This window comes from Lampetra fluviatilis, chromosome 7 (assembly GCF_964198595.1).
Source record: "Lampetra fluviatilis chromosome 7, kcLamFluv1.1, whole genome shotgun sequence".
Taxonomy (NCBI): domain Eukaryota; kingdom Metazoa; phylum Chordata; class Hyperoartia; order Petromyzontiformes; family Petromyzontidae; genus Lampetra; species Lampetra fluviatilis.
Genome location: NC_136281.1, coordinates 3,113,688 through 3,140,530, shown reverse-complemented (window position 1 = coordinate 3,140,530; position 26,843 = coordinate 3,113,688). Strand labels below are relative to the sequence as shown.

General features: G+C 49.9%; 2 protein-coding genes across 11 annotated transcripts in view; both read right to left on the bottom strand.

Moving 5' to 3' along the window:
- The window catches only part of SYNE1 (spectrin repeat containing nuclear envelope protein 1), a 152,862-nt gene that overhangs the window by 40,817 nt on the left and 85,202 nt on the right, over window positions 1-26,843 (bottom strand). For 8 of the 10 annotated variants that reach the window (XM_078858176.1, XM_078858175.1, XM_078858167.1 and 5 more), the window contains 32 exons: window positions 26,609-26,746; window positions 26,258-26,443; window positions 25,897-26,019; window positions 25,036-25,218; window positions 24,151-24,294; window positions 23,097-23,306; window positions 20,884-21,024; window positions 20,016-20,210; window positions 15,850-16,017; window positions 15,168-15,335; window positions 13,217-13,336; window positions 12,523-12,623; window positions 11,521-11,692; window positions 10,765-10,905; window positions 10,217-10,378; window positions 9,655-9,864; window positions 8,361-8,462; window positions 8,003-8,116; window positions 7,362-7,562; window positions 6,679-6,852; window positions 6,353-6,484; window positions 5,463-5,659; window positions 5,199-5,331; window positions 4,814-4,996; window positions 4,160-4,309; window positions 3,620-3,796; window positions 3,173-3,328; window positions 2,836-2,991; window positions 2,246-2,416; window positions 2,010-2,143; window positions 958-1,162; window positions 88-270 (listed from right to left, as the gene is read on the bottom strand). In XM_078858176.1, the coding sequence (XP_078714302.1) occupies window positions 88-270; window positions 958-1,162; window positions 2,010-2,143; window positions 2,246-2,416; window positions 2,836-2,991; window positions 3,173-3,328; window positions 3,620-3,796; window positions 4,160-4,309; window positions 4,814-4,996; window positions 5,199-5,331; window positions 5,463-5,659; window positions 6,353-6,484; window positions 6,679-6,852; window positions 7,362-7,562; window positions 8,003-8,116; window positions 8,361-8,462; window positions 9,655-9,864; window positions 10,217-10,378; window positions 10,765-10,905; window positions 11,521-11,692; window positions 12,523-12,623; window positions 13,217-13,336; window positions 15,168-15,335; window positions 15,850-16,017; window positions 20,016-20,210; window positions 20,884-21,024; window positions 23,097-23,306; window positions 24,151-24,294; window positions 25,036-25,218; window positions 25,897-26,019; window positions 26,258-26,443; window positions 26,609-26,746 (5,130 nt within the window). The remainder of the gene's footprint in view (window positions 1-87; window positions 271-957; window positions 1,163-2,009; window positions 2,144-2,245; window positions 2,417-2,835; window positions 2,992-3,172; window positions 3,329-3,619; window positions 3,797-4,159; window positions 4,310-4,813; window positions 4,997-5,198; window positions 5,332-5,462; window positions 5,660-6,352; window positions 6,485-6,678; window positions 6,853-7,361; window positions 7,563-8,002; window positions 8,117-8,360; window positions 8,463-9,654; window positions 9,865-10,216; window positions 10,379-10,764; window positions 10,906-11,520; window positions 11,693-12,522; window positions 12,624-13,216; window positions 13,337-15,167; window positions 15,336-15,849; window positions 16,018-20,015; window positions 20,211-20,883; window positions 21,025-23,096; window positions 23,307-24,150; window positions 24,295-25,035; window positions 25,219-25,896; window positions 26,020-26,257; window positions 26,444-26,608; window positions 26,747-26,843) is intronic. The other 2 variants (XM_078858171.1, XM_078858170.1) reach the window with 2 other exon arrangements.
- LOC144933324 (uncharacterized) lies at window positions 16,211-19,939 on the bottom strand. Its single transcript, XM_078858008.1, has 4 exons — window positions 19,880-19,939; window positions 19,024-19,222; window positions 16,454-18,777; window positions 16,211-16,309 (listed from the first exon to the last, which is right to left on the bottom strand). Exons 1-4 carry the CDS (start codon window positions 19,937-19,939, stop codon window positions 16,211-16,213), a joined length of 2,682 nt encoding a protein of 893 aa, XP_078714134.1.

Sequence of the window (26,843 nt, the reverse complement as noted above, 5' to 3'; positions counted from 1 at the left end):
CCATCAAAATCTTTATTTTCTCAAAGCAGGCAAACGAGAATGTGGTCATTTTCAATAACGGTTGAGTAAGTGGATGGACGAACGCACCTGTAGGCTGCCTTGTTGGCGTGTCAGTGCCTGCTGCAGGTTTTCTAGCCGGAGAGTGATTGCTCCAAGTTCTCCCTTGATGCGAGCGGCCACCTTCTCATCGAGCTGTGCCCTCAGCTTCTCCCCGAGCTGTGACAGCTCCACCAGGGGACCATGGAGCTTCTCCACTTCGCTCTGCAGGGCCTGACAGGACACAAATGTCAACGTCTCGCAATAACCACCTGACAGAAAATGACGTAAATCAAAAAAAATTACCAAAACATGAAACCGGCTCACCTCTGCAAGGGGGTCCTTGAGTTACAAACCAATTGAAATACGTGACACAGATCAAAGGAAATATTATTTTGTTGCCATCTGTCTTGGGATACAATCCACGTGTCTCTTTCGGCCGTTATTGTGCCGAAATTTGGCAGAATGAGGTACGTATTTGGATAGAATTGGATCCGTTCTGCATTTGGAAAATTCCTGTGCGGCGAATTCGATATGAAAACACAAAACCATTCGAAATTGCAGTTACGGCCCAAAGTGCGTGGGGTTAGTCAGGGATTACGGCAGAGTACGCGTGTGTGTGCGTTCGTGTGCGAGATGGACATTGCCTGATTGATCAGCTCGGCCTATCGCTTAGGCTAGCACGCAAAACATCAACACGTATGGCCCCCGATTTCCAATGGCACTCTTTGCCTACTCATTATATGCGGGGCTTTTTTTCAGAAAGTGGAATTGCTTTTGTTGGAATTTCCCACCTAACGGTGAAATTTCACAAAAGTGTGAAAACAATAATCCAAACGAATCGGGCCTTGGTATTTAACGAGAAGAACATGAGCCAGAAAATCATGGCACGAATCACGATCCGCTTGCCGCTTCGCCCACCTGGCAATCTAGCAGTGGCAGTGCCACATCCCCGTCGCCGCTGTCCTTGGCGGAGGTGGTCTTGAGAAGCTCAGCGCTACGCTCCTCGTGCCGCTGGAGCTCCTCCTCCAAGCCGGCGTGCCGGTCGCGGTAGGTGCTCCACACGGATAACAGGGCCCTGCATGAGGCCAGAGCCTCCAGCAGCTCCCGCTGGAAGGCGCTCCACCTGTGCAGGATGTAACAGTTAATGGCAGAACAGCTGAGCGGTTCTGTGTCCGTTTACTTGAACAGAGTGGGTCGTTTTTTTTTTATTTCAGTAGGAGCCCAGTACAAAGCATGAAACGCAACATGGGGGGTACAGAAACTCCGCGGACATAGGTTCCGAACGCTGTGCTCCTGAATTTAGAGGAAGGAGGAGTTTGGGCTCGCTGCCCCACCGAGTGGGGACTGCGAGCGGGGTGTACAAGGAATACCATGCACTTTCGTCTGGTTAGGGACCAGAGCATGGACGAATGTCAGAAATGGGCAATATATTTTGGCCGGCAAAAAACGTACGTGCAATAACTACAGTAACTCTATAACACATGCGTGCAAAACCTAAATAAACAGAATTAAAATAAAAGTAAACATGAGAATAAATAAACACTAAATGAATATACAAACTCAATGTACAAAATGATACCTTTAAATATTTGTATTCTTACCTAAGTAAACACTGTAGTATTACTCTTTGGAAGGTTTTGAATGAAATCGGACGAAAGAGGAAAGCGCGTGGACGAAATTTGTAATGTGGTTATAATTGAAAATGGCTGAAAGGTCGAAGCAACGAAAGTCAAGTTGACGAAAGTCAAGATACTTTTGGGTTGTTTTTTTTAATGAATTTCCTAGGGTAATATTACCAATAACACAGCACTTTAATGATGCATTTTTTTGTTGTAATTGTGCATTATAAGCTTTCTTGGGGTGGCCTTTAAAAACGATATACGCAGTATGAATGTCATTCTTATTATCTGGTTATTACATCTATAAATATATTTAATATTGCAGTTTGTTGGTGCTGTGTTGAGCCTCACCGCTCCGCGACATCTCGATGAGTCTTTTTAAGGCTCTCGTTGTTCGCCGGGTGGAACCCCTTCGTGAGCTGCTCCGTGACCGCGCTGAATCTGCCAATGCACCCCTCATGCTTCTCCATCTCTTCCTGCAAGGTCTGCGGGGCCACACCGAGCGCGGCTGTCACAGTCGTACATCACGAATTCGGCGGCACGACGGCGTCGCTTTTGTACTGAGGTTCAGCGGGAGAGACACGCACCTTGAGGTTCCCTTCCTGACACACGGTGGCCTCCAGGGAGCCGGACAGGGCCTGGTACCGTGCCAGCTTGTAGCTGTTCTCCATCATCCTCCCGTTCACGTCCTCCAGGGCTTCTCTGTAGAGCCGCCACTGCTCCAGTGCGGCCTGCAGCCCGATCTTCAGCTGTCCCACCTGCAGCAAAACCGGCTCCACTCAGTGGACGTCCACAGCACCCTCCGCTCAGACACTACGCATGTAACAATGCGTCGTCTTTTGAAGAGCGTGTGTACAAAGCGATTATTTATACAAATAATGAGCAGATAATATGCAATTGATAAACCTAGGCTTAGGGAGAAAAAAATAAACGAATGCACAATGATCCAAATTAGACAGTATAAATTCAACAAAAAGAACGATTATGAAATCAAATCAGTCACCCCAAACCATGGCATTTCATCAACTCATTGCAAGTGTGAATGGTTACCATCATACACGCTTTCTCTTATCTGTAGCATAGTTACACCAATAAGGTTATAACAATGTAAAAATTCCATCAAAGCCTCTAATGACACTGTGATACAAAAGCATTGTGAGGAATGCATTTATGTGACCTGATGGTCCACACTGGCCCAGAGCTGATTGAGGTCCTTCAGGGTGGACATGACGGCTTCGGACACCGCAGGGCTTCGGCCCTGCCCCAGAGAGAGCCCATGGTGCTCAACCTTCTCCACCTCCTTCTCTTTCACCCGCAGCTGCTCTTCCATTTCCTGAGGCCAGGGAATCAGGAGAGCGCTCGTATAAGGACCACGTAGCAACGGGTTTAGCTCGGCGAGAGAGGCACGACTAGAACGCCGCTGGAGTCACGCACCTCCGATGAACACGTTTGACTTCGTACGGCGTGAAAGACGTTAAACACACATGCGTACTGGCAAAACGAAGCGAACTGACCTGGCACTCCTTGAGCGCAGTGCGGACGGACGCCTGGTCGCCGGCACGCTGGAAGCCCTGCAGCCGTGTGCTCTGCTCTTGCAGCCAGCAGCGCAGCGACTGCACACTGCTCTCGTGCTCAGCCCAGCCATCCAGGACAGCCTCCAGCTCCTGGACCTGTCAACCCCAAACATGAATTCTCTATTAAAACCGTCAGAGCAGAAGGTAACGGTGCAGATTTAATTTCTACTTACACAAGTTACGTGGAAGGATTATTATGCAATTGATGAATCGATATTCGCTTCATCGACGAAGCGAATATAAAAATAATTCACATCAGACGATAAAAATGAGACGTAAGACAGTCGATTATCAAAAGGAACCGCGATCCCAAATTGTGACTGGATGATTCACGAGGCTGCAGTTGGAGGTGTGTGGAGTCCTGAGACACTTCACGCAGACTCTTGCCTTGTTGGTGACCGTTGCCTGCAGGAGCTGCCAGCGTTGGTTCATGGTTCCCAGTCGCTCGGCAAAGTCGGTCTTGTCACTACGCTTGCTTTCCACGTCTTGGCCGCTCACCTGCTGCATCGACTGGTTCACAAAGTCGATCACCAGCTGCTTGCTGCCCAGCTCCACCTTGTAGCCCTGCGATGGAACAGCAGCAGCATCCACCGCGAACAAAGCGCATCGCTACTAAGCACTGCCGCACTGCCAGAGTAATGTCAATTGTACATTTACAAGTATTTCTCTAACATGTAATGAGTCAAACGAGAATCCGTGAAGTGAGAGTGTCTCCGTGCTTAAACACGGGATGGGCACTACTCATCTCTGGCCGTGGATATTCCGCATTCCTTCAGTGGGTGCAAGCCTATCCATGCAATGTTTAAAATTGTAAACTTTAACAGTGTCATTGCTTAGCCGTGCAAAAACAACTGTAATGATGAAATCAGGACTCTAAAACTTCCATCTGCATATGCATGTGGTGCTATCTGCAGATCCACTCCTCACCCTGTACTTCTGGAGGTGTCGCTTGACAGCATCGGCTCCCGCCAGATCCTGGATCTTGATCTCATCGTCCTTCACCATCTTCTCCATCAGCTCCATCCAGTTTCCCATCTCGGTCATCGCCTCTCGGGACGGAAGTCTCTCCATCTGTGCCTGGAAGGGAGCGGACGCGGGCAAGCCATGGAGAGGCCAGCTACAACAACGTACATGGAAGAAGTATTTCCCTGCAGTGCCACCAAGATGTCACTGAGATGAAGAAGCGAGACATTTTTGCATCACACAAAAAACAAATGGAAATTAACCCTAATGGAAGAATTCGTTCACCTTTCCCGTGTTTTCAAATGAACCCATGCTTTTATATTATTTTTGTTTCAAATTACAGACATCAATTTGTCCTCTCTCTCTACTCTTAAGTCATTGCCGAAAGATTAGCCTATTTCACTACCTCTCTGTTATTAGGCAGTCTTTCATCGCTGCTGGTGAGATATTTATATTTTGAGAAAATAAACTCGAGTTTCCTGTCATCAAAGCCACGAAACACAGCTTCTTTTCTGCTTGATGGCCCTGGCCTCCCTTGCGATTGTGAATTCCCGTCCGTGCGTCCCCCACTGCAGCCGGCGAGCCGCGTCTATGCGTCGTGCCGTGTGCCCGTCGCACCTGCTGCAGCTTGTCCTGCAGCAGGGGCACGACCGCCTGCAAGCGGCACCAGCGCTCGTCCAGCTGTGCCAGGCGAGCCCGCACGTCAGCGACATCCGCCCGCTTCAGCCGCTGCAACTGGCCCCCCGTGCTCATGACCGACGCTTTCAGGGCCACCCTGGCGTCCACGTCTTTGGAAAAGGTCTGGGGGGGACAATAACAGGCACAGTTGCGGTCGATGTGAATATTGTTGAAATATCATGCGGAGGGAGATGTGCGCCGCGTGTCATTTGGCTCATTTACAGTTTCCCAGTTTGATTCTTGCAATTTGTATACAATTACAGTGCTTCGTAGGAACAGTTCAGTCTGCCTGGAAAAAATATCAGAGTGTGAAGAAACAACGAACCAGGAAATCTGACAGGTGCTGCCGTGTCACATCTGGGTCCTGCGGCTCGTTGAGAACATGCTCCCTCCAGATTTCCACCTTTGCCTCCGAGGCCTCGAGCCACTCGGAGAGTTCAGCGCTCTCCTTCTGAAACCTGACCAGTTAGCATACGAAATTAAACACGAATTCACGTGCCCTGAAATGACGTAACACCGGTAAGGCAACGCAACAACAAGTTTCATTCTCTGCCACGGGCCACTGGGTGCGAGCTTGGGCAACGCGGACCTGGCCGAGTGCTGAAGCAGCGCCTCCGCTCGCTGCAGCTCCCGCGCGTTGCGCGCCGAGGCGCCGAGCCAGCGCTCGCCCAGCTCCGTGAGCTGCGAGTCGAGCGCGGGGCACGACAGCCAGCCCAGCAGCTGCCGCCCGTCCTCCAGCACCGCGTGCAGCCGAGGTTGCCTCTCCGCAAGGCTCTCCTTGAGTTTCTGTCGTTTACGATTGCGGCGCAGAGCAAAGCAGGCACAATAAGGCAAACAATCAGCATTGGTCTTGGGGACCTGATTGCTTATGGAGTACGTCAATGAAACCCAGAAAGTCACAAAGGATATTCCATGCCCGTGAGACCAGTGCAGTCACAGGTTTAATACTGGTAGGAACCTCCTGGTTACATCAGCCCACAGGGGATTTTTGTGTCCGTCATGCAGGGAGGGGCTGGGTGGGGAGGGAGGGGCTGGGTGAGAAATAGAGGGTGGGGAGGGGCGGGATGGGGACAGTGGGGCTGGGTGGGGAGGGGAGGGTGGGGAGGGGCTGGGTGGGGAGGTGGGGAGGAGCTGGGTGGGGAGGGTGGGGCTGGGTGGGGGGTGGGAGGGGTGGGGCTGGGTGGGGAGGGGCTGGTCACCCCGTGGTGCCCTTATAAAACTCAACGTTTAACCTACTCACGCCGGCTTGTGCCCGCCCTCACAGTCGGGCATATTTGCGGAATACACCACGCCGCTGTTGACCCTGGCCATTGACCGAGCAACCCAACGTTCCTACCAGCTCCCTCCGCAGGAATGTGTTTTATGTGGAGGTAAGTCAGAGCAGCATTAGTGGCACAATATTGCCAGCACAGTGTAAAGTGGCATGATGTCAGTGGCATGTTGTCAGTAGCAGTGGCACTGCATGGCAGCGTCGGTGACCTTGTAGAGGGCAGCACGGTTGGCGAGCGCCTCCTCAGTCTCATCGTGCGTCCCGCTCGTGGGGAGGCCACTCTCCATGGCCTGCAGTTCTTCCGCCAGGCTGCCGCACTCCGCCTCAACAGAGCCCCACATCTGCAACGGAGGCAGGCGGTGATCACCTGTACACCGACTTCTCCGTTCGCAAATGCTTCATTGTCACGACGCCAGCGTGATGGCTAACAGCACGGCACGCGGCACGCATGGTCGGTGCGTGGCGGCAGGGAGACTGCAGAGCAAAGTGAGGCCGAGGATGAGCCTGCCGGAGCGAGGTGTGACGAGGAGGGCACCTGCAGGATGCGCTCCAGCTGGACGCCGCGCTCGTGCGCTCTGTCCTGCAGAGCGGCGGCCGCCGCCAGTAGCCCCGAGCGCAGCTTGGCATGGCGCTGCCGACTCCCACGGCACACGCTCTCAGCCAGGCCCTCGACACTCAGCTGCAGCCCAGCCAGGCTCTGGAAAAAATCCTGCGAGTGCCCACGCCAAGCACACGTCAAGCACATGACAGTGACATCACACGGAGGTATTACTTTTTAATGACACGTTAATTACGCTTTTAATTAGTTAAATGTACAGAACGCTCAAGTGCATTAGATGGCTCCCCCCCCGGAAGGGCCGGGTCAGGGGTGCTGTGGTGGTGAGATGTTATCTCCCTTGCCTGGTATGCAGGAGGTCATGGGTTCGATCTCGACTTTGATGCCTGGATATTTGAAGTATGCATGTTCTCCACGTGGTTGCGTAGATTTTTGTCCGGGTCCTCCGGTTTTTCCCTCCACATTTAGAAACATGCGTTTAAGAGTATTTGGCTGCTATTAATTTCCACGTGATAAGCCACTTCGTTGAGCTATCATTTTGGCCACGTCGCTTCTGAAAAATATCTTTATAGCTCAGTGGGCCTTACCTGGTAAAATAAAGATATGAACAGTTTGATTGTGTCCTGCCGTGTGAGTGTGCTGGAGCCAGTGTGGCCCGTTACCTTGTGCTTGTGTAGCTGGCTGGAGACTTGCTCTCGGCTGCCGGCCGAGGTGTGCGTGGCAAACGACAGCTTCTTGTTTCCCATGTCGATCATGTCCGAGAGGTCACGCAACGCTCGCTCCAGCTGTGCCTCCAGCGCCAGGTCATGGCCTAACTCCGCTCGCCGCGCCCCCAGCAGTCTCATCAGCTCCTCATACGTGTCCTGGCAAGGCAACAGCAGCAGCAGGCATACAGACACACACGCATTGTCTCATAATTAGCTTTTCTGTTTTAACAAAACATGTTTTGGTGTTTTAGTTCTCAGTTAACCCCCTATTTGAGAGACAATGGCCAACGATGTACAATAAGATAATGAATGTCCTCGAATTCATAATAAGCTGAGTTTGACAAATGCTGTTTACTCGTAATTTGTTTTTACTATTATAGTCTACTCGGACACCACGCACTTTTTTTCTTCATGCACAATAACGATTGCATGTAACATCTGCTTAATTAACAGTGCGATAAGATAAGCATCCATTCATTAACTAAAGAGATATTTCCGCTGAATATTTTTTTTTTACATATAACAAAAATATAAAAATAACTTCAATGCAATATTGTTTAGATTTGGGCAGTTCAAAGACATTTGTGCTCTGTCACCTGCAGCCTGTGAGATTCCTGCAGGACAGCTGGATCGAGCTCCTCATGGTGATCCTTCAACGCCGACACACGCATCTCCAGCGCACGCAGGCCTGCCTCCAGATCCTCCAGCACCTGCACACACAGGGTGCACGTGCACATCACACACACCAGCATTCCATCACATCACGTAGAAGCACATATCACCAACAAGAACATATCCGTGCCCACACGCATCGCCAGCCAGGATACGTCATTTACCGATACGACGCGTACTGTTTATCAATGTACTTTCGTTTGTATTGTGAACTGCCCAATTCTAGTCGAAGTGCGTGTATAAATCGTGATAATTTTGAAACAGATAAAAGGCATTGCCTACCTGCAGTTGCTCAGAAACTTTATCCTCCAAGCTGTCAGCCAGCTTCTGCTGAATGGAGCTCTTATGGTCAGACAGGAGGCCTTGAAGTACACTCAGCTCCGTCTGATCACACGGCGAGAAGCATGGATGTTTGAGGTGAAGTACGCAAGACATTTCATTTCAAAGTGGCACGGCATTTATTATTATTATTATCTGTTATGGACGTGAATTTTTATGAAATAAAGAGACGACACAAGGTGAATTGGAGTGTCTTTGAAAGGCTGAATATGATTATGAAAAGCAATTTCCAAATTTTCCCTCGAGAAGAACGTTTTTAATGAGAGCATAAGACCTGGTAACCTTGGACAATGCCCCCCCCCCCCCAAAAAAAGAACGAACATTGAGAAAACACTTGAATGTTAGAGGCATATTATCGACTTAAGAATAGTGAGTTTTGGCGGGACATGTCAAGTGAAGGGGTGATGGCCGGTGGTCAAGACGAATGTTGGAGTAGCAGCCAAGGAATCGGACACGTCCGAGAGGATGTCCACCATGGGTGAAAATGGAGTGACGAAATCAGTTCATGTGCACGTGCTACAGAAGGTGTATTGCTGCATCGCAGGACCGTGAGAGATGATAATAGCTTTGAGAGACCGTCAAAACTGCCGATGCTGTGAATTGAGTATGGCTCGTGACGATGTGAAACGTTCAAAACCGAAGATGTTGTGAATGAATTATGGCTCGTGACGATGTGAAACGTTAAAAACCGCCGATGTTGTGAATGAATTATGGCTCGTGACGATGTGAAACGTTCAAAACCGAAGATGTTGTGAATGAATTATGGCTCGTGACGATGTGAAACGTTCAATACCGAAGATGTTGTGAATGAATTATGGCTCGTGACGATGTGAAACGTTCAAAACCGAAGATGTTGTGAATGAATTATGGCTCGTGACGATGTGAAACGTTCAAAACCGAAGATGTTGTGAATGAATTATGGCTCGTGACGATGTGAAACGTTCAAAACCGAAGATGTTGTGAATGAATCATGGCTCGTGACGATGTGAAACGTTCAAAACCGAAGATGTTGTGAATGAATTATGGCTCGTGACGATGTGAAACGTTCAAAACCGAAGATGTTGTGAATGAATTATGGCTCGTGACGATGTAAAACGTTCAAAACCGAAGATGTTGTGAATGAATTATGGCTCGTGACGATGTAAAACGTTCATAACCGAAGATGTTGTGAATGAATTATGGCTCGTGACGATGTGAAACGTTCAAAATGGCCGACGCTGTGAACCCCACTGCGGACCTGGTACTCGGTGACCTCCGCGAGGCGCCCCCTGAGCGCGTCGGAGCGCTGCTGCACCATGTGCTCGAGCGTGCCGAGCCGCTCCCCCAGCGTGGCCAGGGTCGCCCCGATCTCCGCTCCGTTTCCGGTCTCTGCGGGCAGCACGCTCAGGAACATCTGCTTCTTCACGTCCACCTCCTCAGCGATTCGCGCCACGTCCCTGTACAGTGTCTGGAAGGGGCGGCAGTCCACGATAGACGATGTTTGTGTGCGATTTTTTTTTCTCGCAGTTACTGATCGCACACTTCGCTTATCTGTGCGGTCATGAAAACCCATCAATGGCTCAATTTTGAATGTGTAATTTTACAGATAGCACTGATTACATGTCTATATAAGGTATTGAAAATCAACAGATTTTAAATGTTTATTCAACAACTGCAGTCATGGTGAGAGTAAGAACTGCTTCTTGTTGTGTTTAGTTTGTTGACCTTCCCCCACGCCTCCGATAAGCACGGTTGGCTACGTACGTTGCAAAAGAAGTTCAACATAAAAATGCACACACACAGGTGCACGAAATCCTTACTTCCTGCACACACAGGTGCGCTTCCATCTCGTCAGGCGGCGCAGCAGCACTGGCAAACAGCTTGTCCTCCACGCCGTCGAGCCACCCACTCGTGGCCTTGGAGGCCGTGAACAGCTTCTGCTCTAGCTCGAGACCGAGCTCCACCGACACAGGGTGGTGGCCCTGTTTTCAACGTAAACAAAGAGACGCTAAGAGACTGATGGGGAAAGGGCCGTTAGTAAGCACCTAAAGGTGTCCAATACATACATACATGCATACGTAAAAACATAGACACATACACGCAGATGCACAAAAATAGCTTTAGGGCCTTACTAACTCCGAGCTTCCCAAAGTACACCAGTATAGAACCATCTTGCTAACTTTCTGTGTCATTACAATATCACATGCACTGTTCTTAGTTATAAATGATTAACAATGCTGCGCCTAAAACATTTTAAACAAAATGTGTACACTGCGTGCAGAGTGAACTCCGTGCAACATGAGTCCATCCAGCAGTGGAGCAGAGGCGACAAGAGGGCGGTGGGGGAGCTGCAATCGCTGATCAGCACCTGGAGGCCAGCGTCCTCCAGTGCCTCCTCGAGGCCGCTGTAGGTGATGAGGACGGCGTCTCGCGAGCGCTCTAGGGCCCCGTGGTCCACCAGGAATGGCGCCGCCCCAGCGCCCGCAGTGCCACTCGCTCGGCCGTACACCTTCACCATGTGGCCGGCGCACGCACGCACGCACACAAAGACAAAGTTCCCCCGTATAGCTTGTAACAGACTGTAGGAGCAATTGCTGTTAATGAGCTTCGATGAAGTTCGGCATGGCACATGAGGGCGTGGGTGGCCAGCACCATGCCAGGCCGCCTTTGTCTCCCTAGTGGCGATGTTTACCACACACCACACCAGGTAGACATTTGGGGCTGAGTCGACTTAGGGGAGGCCCAAGACCGGTTCAGATATAATCGTCAATGGTGTCGACCGTGAGCGGGAATCGAACTCGGATTGCTGGGTTTATAGCTCAGCGTGCTAATCACTACGCATACACGCATGCAGCACGCACTCAGAGAGTGTACATACAGAGTGTGTACGGAACATACACACGGCACGTACATGCAGCATCTGCAGTTGTGTACACGATCAGAGCTTGGACACTTGGACACATGTACACCCCCCCCGATATGTACTGAATCCTTACAGAATTCGTTTTGTCCTCCAGTACAATTTAAAACTATTCCATTGAAACCTCTGAAACTCATGCATTATGTGAAGAAAACCAACAGGAATTCACATCAGCCGCAGCAGCAATCGCGACTCTAGCTGTACCTGCATGGAGGTGTCCTGCTGCAGCGTCTCCAGCAGGATCCGTTGTTTGTTGGCCACCTCCTGGCCCAGCAGCTGCCATTTCTTACGCATCTGTCGACTGCCGTCCTCTGGCTCAAAGGAGACCTCCTCGGAGAGAGAATCCGGTCCCGCGACGACACCGCCACCCGCTTGGCTATGATGAACGAGAGAGCGAGACCAGGTGTCCTCACCTTGACGTTGCACGGGTTACGATGTCACCGCTCTATTGCAATACAACCACCACACTTGGCTGATCTCGTCACGCAGCATAAGCCATCACACATGAACTCTGGTCATCCTCGCAGCGGACTTTGCCATCCAACAAAGATGGTCACAGCATGGCACACCTTCAGATGCGCTTCTACGGCCATCTGGAAGGCACTTCCTTCTAATATTAAGAAGGCACTGAAGCTATGCACTTTTAAATCTAGATTTAAAGCTCACGTCTTTCGAACAGTTTTTTGTCTTCCGTTTGTTGTCCTTCCCCGCACCTCCGATTAGCACGGTTGGCTTCGTATGGTGCGAAAATAGTTCAACATACACGTATGTACTTACATAAAAGTTTTTGGATTTATAGAGCAGCGCCCAGAAGCAATGGCAGAAACAATTGCATCTCAGGATGCTGTACAACACACGTAGTGATAGGTGCTCACGTAATAAAAGTCATCATGGGACCTCCTTTGCCAGTACCAAAATATGAGAATATTTTTTCCGACAACAAAACAGGTGTTGAGATGTTAAAACACCAAACTGAAATATTTTACGAGGAATCATGTCTGCATGAACCACAATGCTTGTGGCCAGAATATGCAATGTATCTTTAAACTGTCACAGAGCTGAACTAAAACATCCCAGCTGAACAGAATTCTGAATCTGTCATGCACGTAGCAGTACACCGCTTTAGAATACACCATAATGACGAGGGAGACACATGAGGAAAGTCTTTGGTGTGTGTTCCTGTGATGCCACGCGTGCAGGCCGTACCCGCTCTGGGCTTCATTGCTGTGTGAGAGGAGCAGTTCCCCCTGGCTCGCCACCGACTTGAGGAGGCTCTTCTGCTCCGCCAGCTGCTGCTCCAGCTCCTGCTGAAGCCCCGTGCGTGAAAACAACAGTCGGCACCGTCCACACCATCGTCAGCCACAATCGACGGAGTCGACTTCACATGCGTTCCTTGATGCTCGACTCATTGCCCTCTCCTCGTACAGCACAGCCATAGAAACTCCCTCTCTCTCCCTCTCTCTTCGTCTCTCTTTACAGTCCCATATAACTTGACTCGATTGAGTTGTCTCCCACTTCCTTTTCTAAGCCTTCTTGATACAGACATCAATGCCTCCAATAATGACCAATGATGCCAATTATGTATACAGGATAGCCTCAACGAGTCAAATTGCTGTTATTTAAGAGGATCCTACATTGGGATGATCGCCCTATACCATTCATGAGTATTTGGCTTGTGGGAGCATAACAGAGCACCTGGGAGAAAACCCAAACAACGAGGGGCTAACGCCCAAAACGCTGCACGGACACACTCGGTGCACACTCAAGCAAGCACAAACCGTTTTGCTCCACAGTTAACGTTCCCCTCCTCATAACTCACCGGCGGTACGCCAGTGGTGTTCTCATAGAGAGCCTGCAACTGTAAGGAGCGAGTGTCCGCGGCCAGGGCAGGGGCCCTCACCTTCTGTCTCTGCATCGTGTCCTGGCGAACCACGTGCCGCGCTTTGGCCTCACTCAGCCACTCCTGGATGCTGGGCCCGGCCTCCACCGTGCCGTCGTCTGCGATGCCCACGCACGCCTCCTGCCGTGTGGGACACGCGCCCGGGTCAAGGGGCTGCGCGGGACGCGACGTCGGCAGCAGCACGGTGTGTGCGGCACACGGCATCGGCAGCCACGCGAAGCCTGAGCTCTGGCTCAAGTGGAACACGGGGTAAGTAAGTATTTGGCACGCATTGATTCACTTCCCTACTGCCACCTCCCAACAGTGCAACGGCGGTGGTTTGCCACAAAGTCAAGATTTGATACAATGAATCAAGTATTTGTTGCATCATTAATTTACTGTCTTGTGTTACTGTTATTATTACCCTCTATTTTCCTAGTTTTACTCACTTTCTGTAAACGCTACCTTGAGCATATTTACATACAATTTCTACGACTTGTGAAATTATCAATTCTTCCACGCAACATTTTAACGCACGCACGGGTATCATGAGTGTACAGAATGGATTCTAATGGATACATCAACAATTTGTTACATGCCTGGGAAGTGGTGCTGCACGGTCATTAACTCGAACGCTGGAGGTTTTACAAATAAGTGCTTTCATCCTCATGGGATGAGCACACAGCTCTTGTGAAGTTGACGTTTGAGTGGTTATCCAAGCTCGACCCTGTGGTGACACTACTTAACTTAGCCTGTGTTTCACTTGAATGGCCTTTGGACATAAAAAAATTGGCAATCTTGTCAACATATGACTTGTTAAATCGAATTTTAGATCAGTTAGGAATATGATTAACTGCAAAAATAAAGTTGAAAAAATGTAAATCAGCATCACACTAAAGGTGATTAAATGTGATAGCATGTTAATGTCCTCCCAAAAGGTTTGGATGTTTTCTTTAATTACTTCACATGATTCCATTTCATTGACCAAGAAAGCGACACTGCAAACAGCTAACTATGTATCTGTATCTGTGATACTCTTTTTTTTTATCAGCACACTGCACACAAGCAGAATATAGGCACTTTACTGTATTATTTTCTCTCTTCGCAGCTGCCGCGCCAAGACAAGACAACTTTGCCTGCAGCAAAACAAGGTTCATACATCGCGTGCCAAAATAAGTGTAAAAAAATGACCATTACAGAACACTGCAAATTCAAGTCAGTGTAAAATAAAAGCATTTTCCGCTACGTTAATAAGTTAAATCATTTAAATAATTTACCAATGAAGGTTAAATTAACTTTTGGTAACCATGTACAAAATACTGACTGCTATACACACACACACGTGAGAAATCACTTGAAAGCATTTACACTTGGTGCTGCTTACTCATCCACTCTGTAATGTATAGGGTGGAGTGGTGGCATCGTGGTTAGCACACTGAACTATCTGAACCAAGGATCCTGACTCCATGACATGAGTTCAACAACACGGTTAACATCAGTGGCGAGTGATATCTCAATCAGTCCTGATGCCCCCCCCCCTGTCCGCCCACCCCCTTTTAAAAAGCTGCAGAGGCCAGCATTTGGAATCTGGAAGTATAGTCCAACAAAAACCCTCATGACTGACATGCATTCATGTCAACCCCTTATCAGTGCCTTATTACAGATCAATTCGGACCGTATTGGCCACCCCGTGCCCTTATAAATCTCAACGTTCATCCTACAAAGTCCCATCACAAGGGAAAAACACAAACAAATAGACAAAAAAAAATTGTACTCAATTTCCCTGTACAAGAATATGGGTAAACCGTATGGGTTGACAGGTATGGACACGGCACGGGGACTGTACATTATTATTACTCTTAATAATTATTGCTTGGCAGTGAAGTCACGACAGATCTGGGTGAGCAGTCACCCTGTGTCTGTGCGAGTAATCACGCCGGACGGCAACTCCCGACCCCACTCTGCGCGGTACCTGAATGCTGCTCTGCCTCTCCAGCAGCGCCGCCTGCAGCTCCAGCAGCGCGGCCCTGAGTGCCACGAGTCTGTCGGCGAGCTCCTCCGCCTCGTGCCTCGCTCCCCCCGCGTCGCCCGCCTCCCTCTCCAGCCACGACACCTTCCGCTCAATCTCGCCCAACATCGACTGCAACAACAGCCGGAGGTGAGCTCTTTATTCAAAATCGTCCTCCTCTGGCAAGCAACGCGGAGGCACTTATCTCCACCGGAGGCTCTCTGAGCAAGTGGTGGACATTCCACATTCCTACGGTGGGGGGGGGGGTGGGGGGTACGCCATCCATAGGATGACCACTAGAGACTTCCCACAGAGCGGTATTGATTTTACTCAACCCAAAGGTATGACGAGTTGACTCATTCCTCCACCATAATTTGAACTGTAAATACAACAACTGCAAGTCGAAAACAATAACCACAGCACCACCTGGCTCAGTGGTCTATCCCGTCTAATTCCACTGCACTATATGACCACATGAACCCTTGCGGGGAAACACAGGCCAATGCATTTCAATGCCTCGTGTGAACGCACAGTCGCAGAGCCACTGGGGGGCGATTAAATGTCAACTACGGTAATTGAGAGTACTTTCTCACGAGGATGAACCCTCAGTGTGCCCTGCACCCGCTGCGTCGATGGCACCGCTTGCCTGGCACTCGAGGAGCTGCAGTTCCATTCCCGCTGGGCTGTCGGCCGAGGAGCAGGCGCCCACCCCCAGGGCCTCGTGCTGCCGCTGCAGCCACGCTTGCAGCTCGGCAGCCTCCTGCTCAAATGTCTGCAGCGTGCGCCGCTGCTGCAAGTCGGCGCTCAGCCGCTCCTGGCACAAACACACACCACCACGCGTAGCGCCAGACTATGGCTCATTGTCACAATTGACACGCTCCTTTCGCATCATGCTTCGTTATTGCCGTCGGCTTACGATGAGGCTCAAAAGTTCAGCTATTTAATTAGGTGTAAAACGCACACAAATTAGGTGCCAAACACACGATTGTTCAACGCGACAAATTGCCTCACCGGCGACACGGCTGCAACTGCCACACGCTACTTACACTAACCAGCACCGGGGAGTGACGCGACGAATCGGAGCATGTTGCACTTTCTGCAATGGGCTGCAGTGAACAATGAGAAAACAGAAGGCAAAACAATGTGCAGATGCAGCAGTAGTAGCGGAAAGAAAAAGAAGAACAATGCGAAATTGAGAAAATGATATAAAAAGTTATTTTTAAAATGTATAAATGTGGAAAGTGACTCACAGAAAAGAGAAAGGAAGGAAGGACTTTGGAAAGGAGTGTACGGAAGAAGCTGGAGGCTTGGGCAGGGGCTGTGGTTGTATTCTCTAACGTGACGCGTTCCACGAATGAGTCGTCCTCTGCAGAACCCTCGTCAGGTGACGCCGCGTCAGGTTCAACGTTTGCAGCACGGCAGGTCTTTTCCACGTCGTCGGCTTCAGGAACATGCTCAGTTTCTTTGAAAGCAACTTCGTTGTTTTGTGTCAGTGAGCTCTGTGCACCGTCCAACTCCGGCATTAACGAATAACCTGAAGCTTTCACACCGCTGTCCGATATCCTACGTGGAATTTCTTTGAGTCTTTCAGTATTGTGTGTTGACGCGGTAATCGACTCGGAGATGGCGTGGCGCTTTGGTTCTGAGTCACTGTCGGGAGAATCAACCGTTTGCCACAAAGGGTGCCACTGGCTCCCACAACCAAGGCGTGCTTGGTCAGGCGAAGTAACGCCAGAATCAGTTACGGCTTTTTCCTCATCATTGCTGTTTGCATTCGTAATGGCAAAATTCTGTGTTTTTGGATCTATGGCACTACACTCTGCATGCCTATCCACACTTTCTTCACAGGGAGGAGGTTGGCAAAACTCCAAAGCGACATCACCCGCGGATATATAACCCTTATCTGGAAAAGTATCGACTGCCCCAATGCTGGATTCGTCATGCTCCACTTCTGTTCTGCTAGCGCTGGATATCGTGACATAACCCGACGAAACCGAACCGACAAAGCTGTCCAAACTTTCCTCAGATTCTGGAGTAAAGACAGTGCAACCTACTCCTTCTGGCCAACTTTCTTGAGAAGCACATCTGGCAAGTACAGTGGCCTGATTAACGTCTGTCTCGGGCAGGAAAATCAGCTTTGAATCACCATGGGTGTCCGCTTGTTGTAGACCTCCAGTAGAAAATGCATGACAGATGTCAGCTCTCTCTACGTCACCACGCGAGTCTGGCGGTGATGCGCATGGCAGCGTAAGAGCAGACCCTTCTCCCTGGTGCATCGCCCCAGCACAAAAGCCATGCTGTCCCGCCTCGTGTTTTGTCAGTGCATCAGAGTGCATTCTAAGTTCATTACCATGAGGAGGAAGCTCAAGTGGGTGACAGAGGGAGTCTGTATGCACGTGTCCACCAATGTGCGTGGAGACAACGCCACTTTCGCTTGCAGCAGCTGCCTTTTTCTCAGCACCGACTACATCTCTGTCTTCAAAAACCTCGGTGCCTGCAGCACCATCATTCGACTCTTCGTAAGAGTGCCCTTGTTTCATCTCAGTACATATATCAGGAAGATACACTTTGATATTATTTGGTTCTGCCAATGCCATACTTCCATAATTTGAGAAAACACTGACATCTAACATCGCAACGCTTCCCAACTCATTTCTATCGGTTTCTACATTTGCAGAACTGTCGACTTTTAAACCTCCGCTGTCATCACAATACGTAGTAGGAGTGCTTTCTGAATCTTTGCGGATTGAACGTGTGTCTGCATCACTGCTGTTTATTACACCGAAAGAATCAATTGATGAATATTTTCCAACATCCATCTCTGCGCTGAAAGAAGTGGCAACGTTGTTTTCACCAACACTGGCAGCTGTGTAACTACCAGAAAAACCATCGCTTTTAACTTCAGGGAACAGCCCGGTTTCTATGTTCTCAGTAATTTGACTCTTTATTCTCTCCAACTGTGAACCATGAGAAGCAGCGGGGCAAGTTCTCGAAACGGCTTCAGCCAGTTGGCGAAATTCACAAATGTCTGCACTGCTACTCACTTGGGTTTCATCACTCTCACCGATCGACCCGTCCTGACCGCTTGGAACGGGCTTCGTCCTCTCTTCTTCGGCGTCGCTGGCCTGCCCACCGCTCTCTGTGACACGAGCGCTAACCAGCTGTGGCGACGCTGCTGCTGCTGCGTGTAGATCCAGGTGTCCGCGAGCGCTAGTTTCACCCCCTGCTTGCGCGCGCGCACGGGGCGTGGAAGCAGCACCATCCTGTCCGAGCGCATTTGCCGTTGCGGCACAAACTGCCGCGTTGCTCACGTTGGTGCCAACCTCACTCCCAGCATCTTCTACGCCGCCCTCAATGAAGACGTTACCTTCTGCTTCCAACGAGCTTGAGTCAGATGGTAGAGAATCGCCTCCCCTAGTTTCAGACAGTCCAGTGACCACAGGTGAGGAGCGCTCAATATTCTCCGCATCTTGCTGTTCTTGTGCACCGGCTGACCCAAAGCGTTCGTCTCTGAACAAGTTTCCAGCAAAACCAGGCTTGGTAGGCGCCAGCAGGCTTGTTTCACGGTCATTCTCTGACAAGCAAATGCCAGAATCTTGTGCCGACTCCGTATTGTCATCGCGAGGGTGAAAACCTCTGTTGGCCGTTTTGCTGTTGCATTCGGTTTGCATATTTTCTTCTCCTCCTTCTCCTTCTGCAGCGAACGCACTTCCTTCCGCGTCGGCACTATCTCTAACGTCGCCGCGTTGAAGGTGTGCAGGATGAGCTGCGCCTCTCTCCGTCCGTGCACCAGTTCTCGATTGCAACGGTTCGGTCTCACCGGTGAGCACATCGGCCCCGTTGTGAGAATGCCGGGACGGCGCAGGCGTAGGCCCGCCCGCATTCCCATCCGACGCAATCATCACGCTGCCCCAGGCACTGGCTCGAGGCCCAGCCACGTGCCTCACATCGCCACCCTCAGCGTTGTCTGTGCCCAGACTAATCTCGTGCCGCAACTCCACCGCCGCCTGCTCCTCGGCCTGGCGTCCAATTACCAATTCACTCGCGCTTAACAGAGGCTTGGACCGAGTACACGACACAGGAGGGGGAGGATATAATGAACAATTATGAGCACAGGATAGTGAAGAAGAAAATAATTATTTCATATGCAGGTTTTAGAGAATGAGCAGACAAGAAAAACAGTAAAATAGCATCCACATGAATAAGCCGTAAACACATAGGAAGGTGCAAATGAAGGCAGTCACCGATGAAAATCACATGAAGATTTTGGAATGTTGTCTGATGTGAGGAAGCATAGTTTGGATACTGCACACTCTTGCAAAGGAGGTGCTCCATCTCAAGGGATTTTCCAAATTAAACACTTTAACATGAAATAATAAGAAAAAAAGTTACTGTTACACAATGGGGAGTGGTAGTGTAGCGGTGAGCGCGCTGCGCTACGAACCCAGCGACCCGAGTTCGATTCCCGCTCACGGCCAACACCCAGTGACGATTATCTGAACCGGTCCCTAGGTTGACTCAGCCTCAAATGAGTACCTGGTGCAGTGTGTAAACATCGCCACTGGGGAGACAGAGGCGGTCGGGCGTGGTGCTGGCCACCCACCCCTCGTGTACCGTTCCGGCCTTCATAGGTGCTCGCTAACAGCACTTGCCCCTACAGTCTGTTAAGGCTATACAGGGGATCTTTGTTGTGAGAACAACAACTCCTCGTGGAAAGTGGCGCCTATCTTGCGCATGCCGATTGACGGACGTTCGATGTGCAACACCATGGGGCGGAAGGACCACTCCGGGATCGTTTCCGATCCTAATCACCTCCAGCTGCTGCTGCCGCTGCTCGGCGCGGGAGCGCAGGGTGGCGGCGCGCTGCGCCAGCGCGGTGAGCTCAGCCTGCGTGCGCAGCTGCTCGGCCGTGTCTCCCTCCAGCGTCTCGTCCACCAGCTCCTCGGCGAAGTGGGTCTGCAGCTCCAGGACGCCGTCCTGCACGCTGCACACATCCTCCTGCACCCGCTGGGTGGGGGGGGGGGAAGTATGGGGTGGGGGGGGGTAGCGGGTGGCGGAAAGTGTGAAGAGGCAGACGAGAGAGGAAGAGAGAGTTTGAGGTGTGCGGCTCCTTGCGTACTCAACATTCGCCGTCGTTTCAAAAGGCCCCTCAGAGGCCATGGAACACCGCTACAAGACAAGGGCGCCTTTTAAAACAAAACCGAATGTGGTCAATTACTCACAAAATGTCACGATCTCTTACTTGAATAATTATGAATGCAATAAAAAAATTGCATTTTTCAGTGAACCACATAAAAGATAAATGTAATTGCACATGAAAGGGTTTTTGCATACAAGTACTCCGATAGACTATAAGTGGTCTAACTTCACTGTGGGAGCTGAGCCGAGTTTGTTTGGGTTAATATGACCACACGACAGGAATTGCACAACTTACTTACCTGTTACAACATCAGCCAAACCCTAGGGACACTTGTTCTGCACGTCGACATTGAGTGCGTGGCTTGCAAGTCATTTGTACCAGTGCATATCAGTTATGGTTCCATTCAACTGGGTATGCGCATGCTACAACTTGCCCTCCATCCAACATGATTACGACACGGTGGATGCACGTAATGCCTTAACAAGTGGAGGCTTGGCTGCACGCAGCGTCAGCTACAAAAGTTCAACGGATTCATCTCACCAGTAGCTCAGCCAGCCGTGCCTCGGGGCTTCCACCACCCGTCCCCAGCACCTTCAGCAGGGCCTCAGCCTCCTCCATGCGAGCGGCGAGGTGCAGCACGGAGGCCTCGTAGGCCGTTCCGCTCTCCCTCGGCCTGCGACCCTGGCCACGTTAACGACAAGGAACGAAATGAAACTGGGCCACACATTTTAATGAGGCACTGGGAAAGCAGCAGTCTCAACGTGACCGTTTTTAACATCGCGTGCTGGGCCTGTTGAGACTGCACGAATTGAGTCTGGGAAAAAAACAACCCCTGTAGGTTGGTACTCGGTGCAAAGTGGGTCATGCCATTGCAATGCGTCACATTTTTTTTTAATTAATTCAAACAGAAAGGAAAAACAAATAACTCATTAGAAAACGCCTCGATAATATAAGGCCGTGAATGCTGATCACAAACTCGATTAGCCTCTCACATTTATGTTGACGATTGGGCTTTATATAATCGCTGTCGGTAACCTATCGTACAAATTAAATTTGGAGGTTATCAGAAGTAAGCAAGTCACATCTTTAATAGAACGTTGTGGCTGCACGAGGCGAGCTCACAGCAGGTTAAAAGCAAAGAGGCTGGATTACCACCTTCCAGCTGAGCAAATAAATGATTAGACACAAAAGCACACCTGCGTTCAATTTGTTTTGCACACGCGGCTCGAAGGGGAATGAACGCTTATTTTCATCAACTGTAGCCAATGGCAACGGTGCAAACTGTGCTGACAACTGTTACGTCCACGAATCGGTAAATGCGTATGAACACAACTCTTGCTGGGTATTCTTGACAACGTGCACCATATTGTTGGTGTTCTCGTGTGGACAAAAGACTGACCAATGATGACGCAAATGAATAAGCTTGTGTTATTTCAGACCTGTGACCGTTTAAAAAGAGGATTTATTGTATGATACTTTACCTTTAGAAGATAATCTTCATGTTCACAGCAAGTAAAATTAAAACATGTACAAATGAACATAAACAAGTGGATAGTGCAGATATGGTGTCACGTTTACCATAACTTCTCTCTGATAGCCATGCTCATCCAACAGTACAGGACCAACGAGACACAATTACTTTGGTATATCATTCAGAGAGTGAGAAATAAGGTCCATGCTGGTATCACAAAAATAAAAATGGGGTTTAAATCCATGCCTCAAAATGTCATGGATTTTCCATGTTACCCATACAATTTTGGCTAATACCGACGCCACCACCACAGGATAGGACAGGAAGGTGTACGGCAACTCCAGGATCTGGCAGATCAACATGGGTCACCAAAAGCAGTTTCAGGGACCATGCTTTACCGAAGTGAACCAAGGAAACGGAAAAAAAAGAAATCAAAGTTCCATGCTGCTCAAGGGGCCACGGGGTCATGGAGATACAATGAAGACATGCCATGCCCTCATCCCCGGAGAAGAAGCCACAGGAGCCGCCATGCTGCATCCACAGTGTGCAGAGGGAAGTCTTGCAAGACAGTCCTTCAGCCACAGCCAAGCTAGACCACCCATGCCATCCACCAGCAGTGAGACCTTCGCTGGTACCTGGCTTGTGGACAGGCTCGTAAATGAGCTGTGGATTTTGGTCGGCGAGAGGAAGCGAGCTGGAGAGGCCACCTCACTGGCCTCGTCTTCTTCCCCAGACTCCTCGTTGACGGGTGTCAGCACGGTGTGACAGCGGCCAGCTGTCACCTGCCGTGAGCAGCCCCCGGCCCCAGTTCAATAAGAGTCAACCACAACTCGCGCTGTGTCACGGGAGACCCGCCGAAGATGCACAGGACACTCTGCCAACGGCCAAGCTCTGAGCGACCGCGCTTATTGTGCGCAACGTGTATCGTGTAGCGCAAAATGCTGACCATGCCGTCTCCTTTGGGAAAAATCGCCACGCGAAGATCTATGCGCATTGTGTGACAAAACGCGCGTTGCATCTTGGGTGGGTCAAAAAAGAATTTACAACTGACACGCACAAACACACATTTTTACAAAGCCGTAACATGAGAGCATCACCGAATTTCCATGATTTTTTTGCCTTTTCACAGAATTCATTACATCGGATGATTGGAGGAAATAAAGTTGGGATTTCAATGGGCTTCCCTTACGTCAGGAACGGCGTCAGCAGGCACTCCGTCACCATGACGACAGTGGTTCTCATATTACTGGCAAAATTGTGGCGCTGCCAATGGCTTCCTCACCATGACGACGGAAGTGCTCAGGTGGCGCGGTGATGCATGTAACTCCATCTCGTCGTCGTCGTCGTCCCCATCCCGCGAGGATGTGTCTCCCCCATCCTCGTCGACTGTAAGAAGCATGGCCGCCTCCCTTGTCTGGATGAGCAGGTGTCGGCTCTGTGCCGTGAGCTCCAGGATCCGCTCCTTGTACCTCTGTATCCTGTCCGATATCTCCTATTCTCGCATAACACAGAGGAAGAGGCAACATATTCACATTGGCATCAGCCGACAACAATGACATCCAGCAACCGCTACGGCAAAGGAAATCATATCAAATGGGTATTTTACTAAATTTGTCGTCTAGTCTTCTTTAACACGTAGGCTTTCGCGACCAATATTATTCATAATAAACGTTTTTGGGTTTAGATCGCGTTATTTATAAATGTGTCGTAACCCTCCACCACCTGACACGGCCAATCAGTAAAAAAGTGTCAGGTTAACAAAAGACAAATAGTTCACTACTTTAGCCCACCGGTGTGTTGAAGAGTGAATCAACATCATTTACAATTTTTTAGTACGACGTTTCGTTGATAATTACATCCAGCATCACTGCCTCTTGACCATCAACAAATATGAGCATTGCCCAACATTCACTTCAGTCGGAAGACATTTTCACCGTAACTTCTCAAATTATAGCTCTCCTATGGCTCCTGTCAGGCCTTCCAAGGGTACACCTTATGTTATTTATACAGTCACAATATATTGCTTATGCATACATTTGTAACGACAAGGCTCTGACGTAAACACAGTAGTAGTCGTAGCCGTTTGGCCTGCACTTCGCTCGTGTCATGGGAGTCTGCAGTAGCGTGCCTCGGCTTCCCGCATAAGCAGGGTTGCCTCCTGTCCTGGTTTTCCCAGGATAATACTCTGTTTGAAGTCGCTGTCCTAAGAAATATACATGTCTTCCCGAGACATTGTCACTGCGGTTTTGCAATAGCAACGGTGGCAATCTACACGTAGGCCTCGGCTTCACACGCAGACCTCGGTTGGCCGTGGCCGCGCGAGGTGCGAACGTCACCTCATGGCGCGCGATCTGTGCCGTGAGTTCCGCGACGCTGCCCGGGCACACGGGGCCCTCCTCCATCTCGAGCCGCGCCTCCTCCAGCAGGCGCTGCACGCGGCGCACCTCGGCCTCCTGCCGCTCCACCTGCGCGTCTGCCTCCTAGCAGTCGCCGTACACGGCACAGACACACGACGCTGACGCGAGCCCTGGGTAGCGCTGGTGCTATTGCTACCACTACTTATACTGCAGCACAATACAACTTTGAATAAATGATTTCCACCTCCCGGCCCCTCCAATTTTTTTTTTATTGCATCATTGGTATTGTGTCATGATAGGAATGTTTCCCTATGGAATACTACAGCTAGCAGTGTATCACCCCGTGACAGAGAATGGCTCGAAAAGATGACGTCAGAGAACTACTTCTGAAGACTCTTCAGAAAACCCCTTTGTCCACGCTCGGGGCACATGTTTTCATCATCTGTAAATCTGATTCGCACTGGACGTGTTGTGTTAGAGCATTTGACTCACAATCATTTAACTTAATTTAACTCAATCCTATTCAGAGCTCAACCGAGCTTATGATTCCTCCAAGTTCGACAAAAATAAGTACCAATTAAGAGCCGACTCATTCCTCATCAGAGGGAGACTTCACTGAACAATTGAATGCTGATGAAATACCACTGCAATATATATTTGCGGTTGAACTCTATAGCTCCCTGATGTGTTTTCGGATTGTACCACGTCCTGTTCAGCATGATGTCCGACACTTTCGCTCCTTAAGTTCCTGATAAAGCTCCCAGCACATGGCGTAAATCGATGGACGCAGAGCGAAAAGTCGAACACCATGCCAAGCAACGTTTCGCGCAATGGCCACTCGCGAAGGCAGTGGCGGGCACGCACCTGCAGGAGGCTGACTTGCCGGATGAGGCGGTGCTGCAGGCGGCTGGCCTCGTCCTGGAGATGGGCGGCGGTGCCGAGGATGGGCAGCGAGACGAGCACCTCGGCCGGCACGCGTAGCCCGCCCTGCCGATGCTGCACCGCCGCCACCTTCTGCTTGAACAGCTCCATGTCGGCCAGGAGTCGCTGGGTGTGCGGCCGCAGAAGAGACACGACGCGCCAGTCAGGACAAAGTGGCGCGGCGAGTCGACGTACGGAAACGTTCGCTCGATCATAGTATAAAACACAGGGGAGCGTTTCGATTTAAAGCTTTCGTGACTGCAGGGATTCATCTTCTTGGTTTTTTTTCGGTAAAGTCACGTAGAAGGGAAGTAATAAAATAATAAAAATAAAACATAATAAAATGAAACAATTCTCACGACGTTTCGGCCACAACGCAAGCAGCCGTCCTCAGGCGAAGAATGAAGAACGAAGAATTTCTTCGCCTGAGGACGGCTGCTTGCGTTGTGGCCGAAACGTCGTGAGAATTGTTTCATTTTATTATGTTTTATTTTTATTATTTTATTACTTCCCTTCTACGTGACTTTACCGAAAAAAACCAAGAACAGGGGGGCGTGTTCCAAATGACCAAAGCGATGTCTACTGTTAGCAACGTTGAAAGCATTGTAGATTAATCGGAGTAATCAATTACATTTATTGTTGGCCTTTATATGCAAAAGTAACCCGAGATCATTATCTGCAATGTGGTGTGATATTACACAATTAGAACCAATACCACAATGAAGACCTCCGCAGACTGATTTCGCAGTGGCTGCTCTCAGAATGCCCGTCCTGCGTATATTTCCGTGCGAACTCTCTACAAACCTGTCTGTGCACGAGCTGCTCCTTGAGCGCCAGCTGGGTGAGCTCTGGGGAAGCGAGCATGGCCTTGGCCTGTCTCACGCTCGCCTGCAGTGACTGCACTTCCGACTCGAGCATCTCGATGTCCTGAGCAGATCCACGCCACGCGACACTCCACTTAAGAACAGAAATCTCCCAACAAATTCCACTGTGAAAATCCACCACCGGTCTGCTCGTGTTAGAAAGCTCCACCATACGAAGCCAATTGATTGACACGTTTGGCTACGTACGGTGCGAAAGAAGTTCAACATACAAATGGACATAAAAGGGCTCTATGTGCAAATTTCACATCAGTGCTGAAAATATGACTTCAGAGGGCTCTGACCTTGGTGGCATCCAGCAAGAGCTGCAGGCGGGCCTGGAGGACCTTCTGGAGTGAGGCCATGCGTTGGTCAAGCTCCGTGATCTCCTGCACGAGGTGTTCCACCTCATACACGGCCGACAGGACGTCCACCTTGCCCAGCATGGCCTCTAGGTCCACCAGGGTCTCGGCCGACTCATGCAGAATGGTCTGCAGAGATGACCAAGGCCCCAGTAAAAATGAAAGTGATGTTAGTCTCTTGGCATTTAAAAATGACTGCGGCAGATGTGTACAAGTGCAAATGTAGTTTCTTAAAAGATGTCATGAATTTGTAAGTGGTAAGCAAAAAAAGAAGACTGAAATCGGATAAATGACCTGATGAGATATCAGCTGCTCAGCGAGTTTGGTTGCCGAGCTCCAAACGATGTCGGTCAACGTCAAGTGTTGCGCTTTCTCAATCCACTTCAGCACCGCACTGTGCAGGTCTTGGTACTCGTCAAACTTAGCGAAAGCCTGTAGCAAACCAACGACACATTCACAGAAATCTGAATGAATCCCTGCTCCTTTTGGAGAGTATCGCGTTTTTTTTCTTACAAACACACATTCTACG

Bases quoted from the DNA above. Each gene is read 5' to 3' on its own strand.
- LOC144933324 (XM_078858008.1), bottom strand. From the start codon at position 19,939: ATGCGCAAGATAGGCGCCACTTTCCACGAGGAGTTGTTGTTCTCACAA. The intron at 18,778-19,023 runs GTGAGACCGAAC...TTTGCTTGTCAG, and splicing joins CGGGGCCGATGTGCTCACCG to AGAATGACCGTGAAACAAGC. The intron at 16,310-16,453 runs GTGAGTCACTTT...TGTTCACTGCAG, and splicing joins TTCCTTCCTTTCTCTTTTCT to CCCATTGCAGAAAGTGCAAC.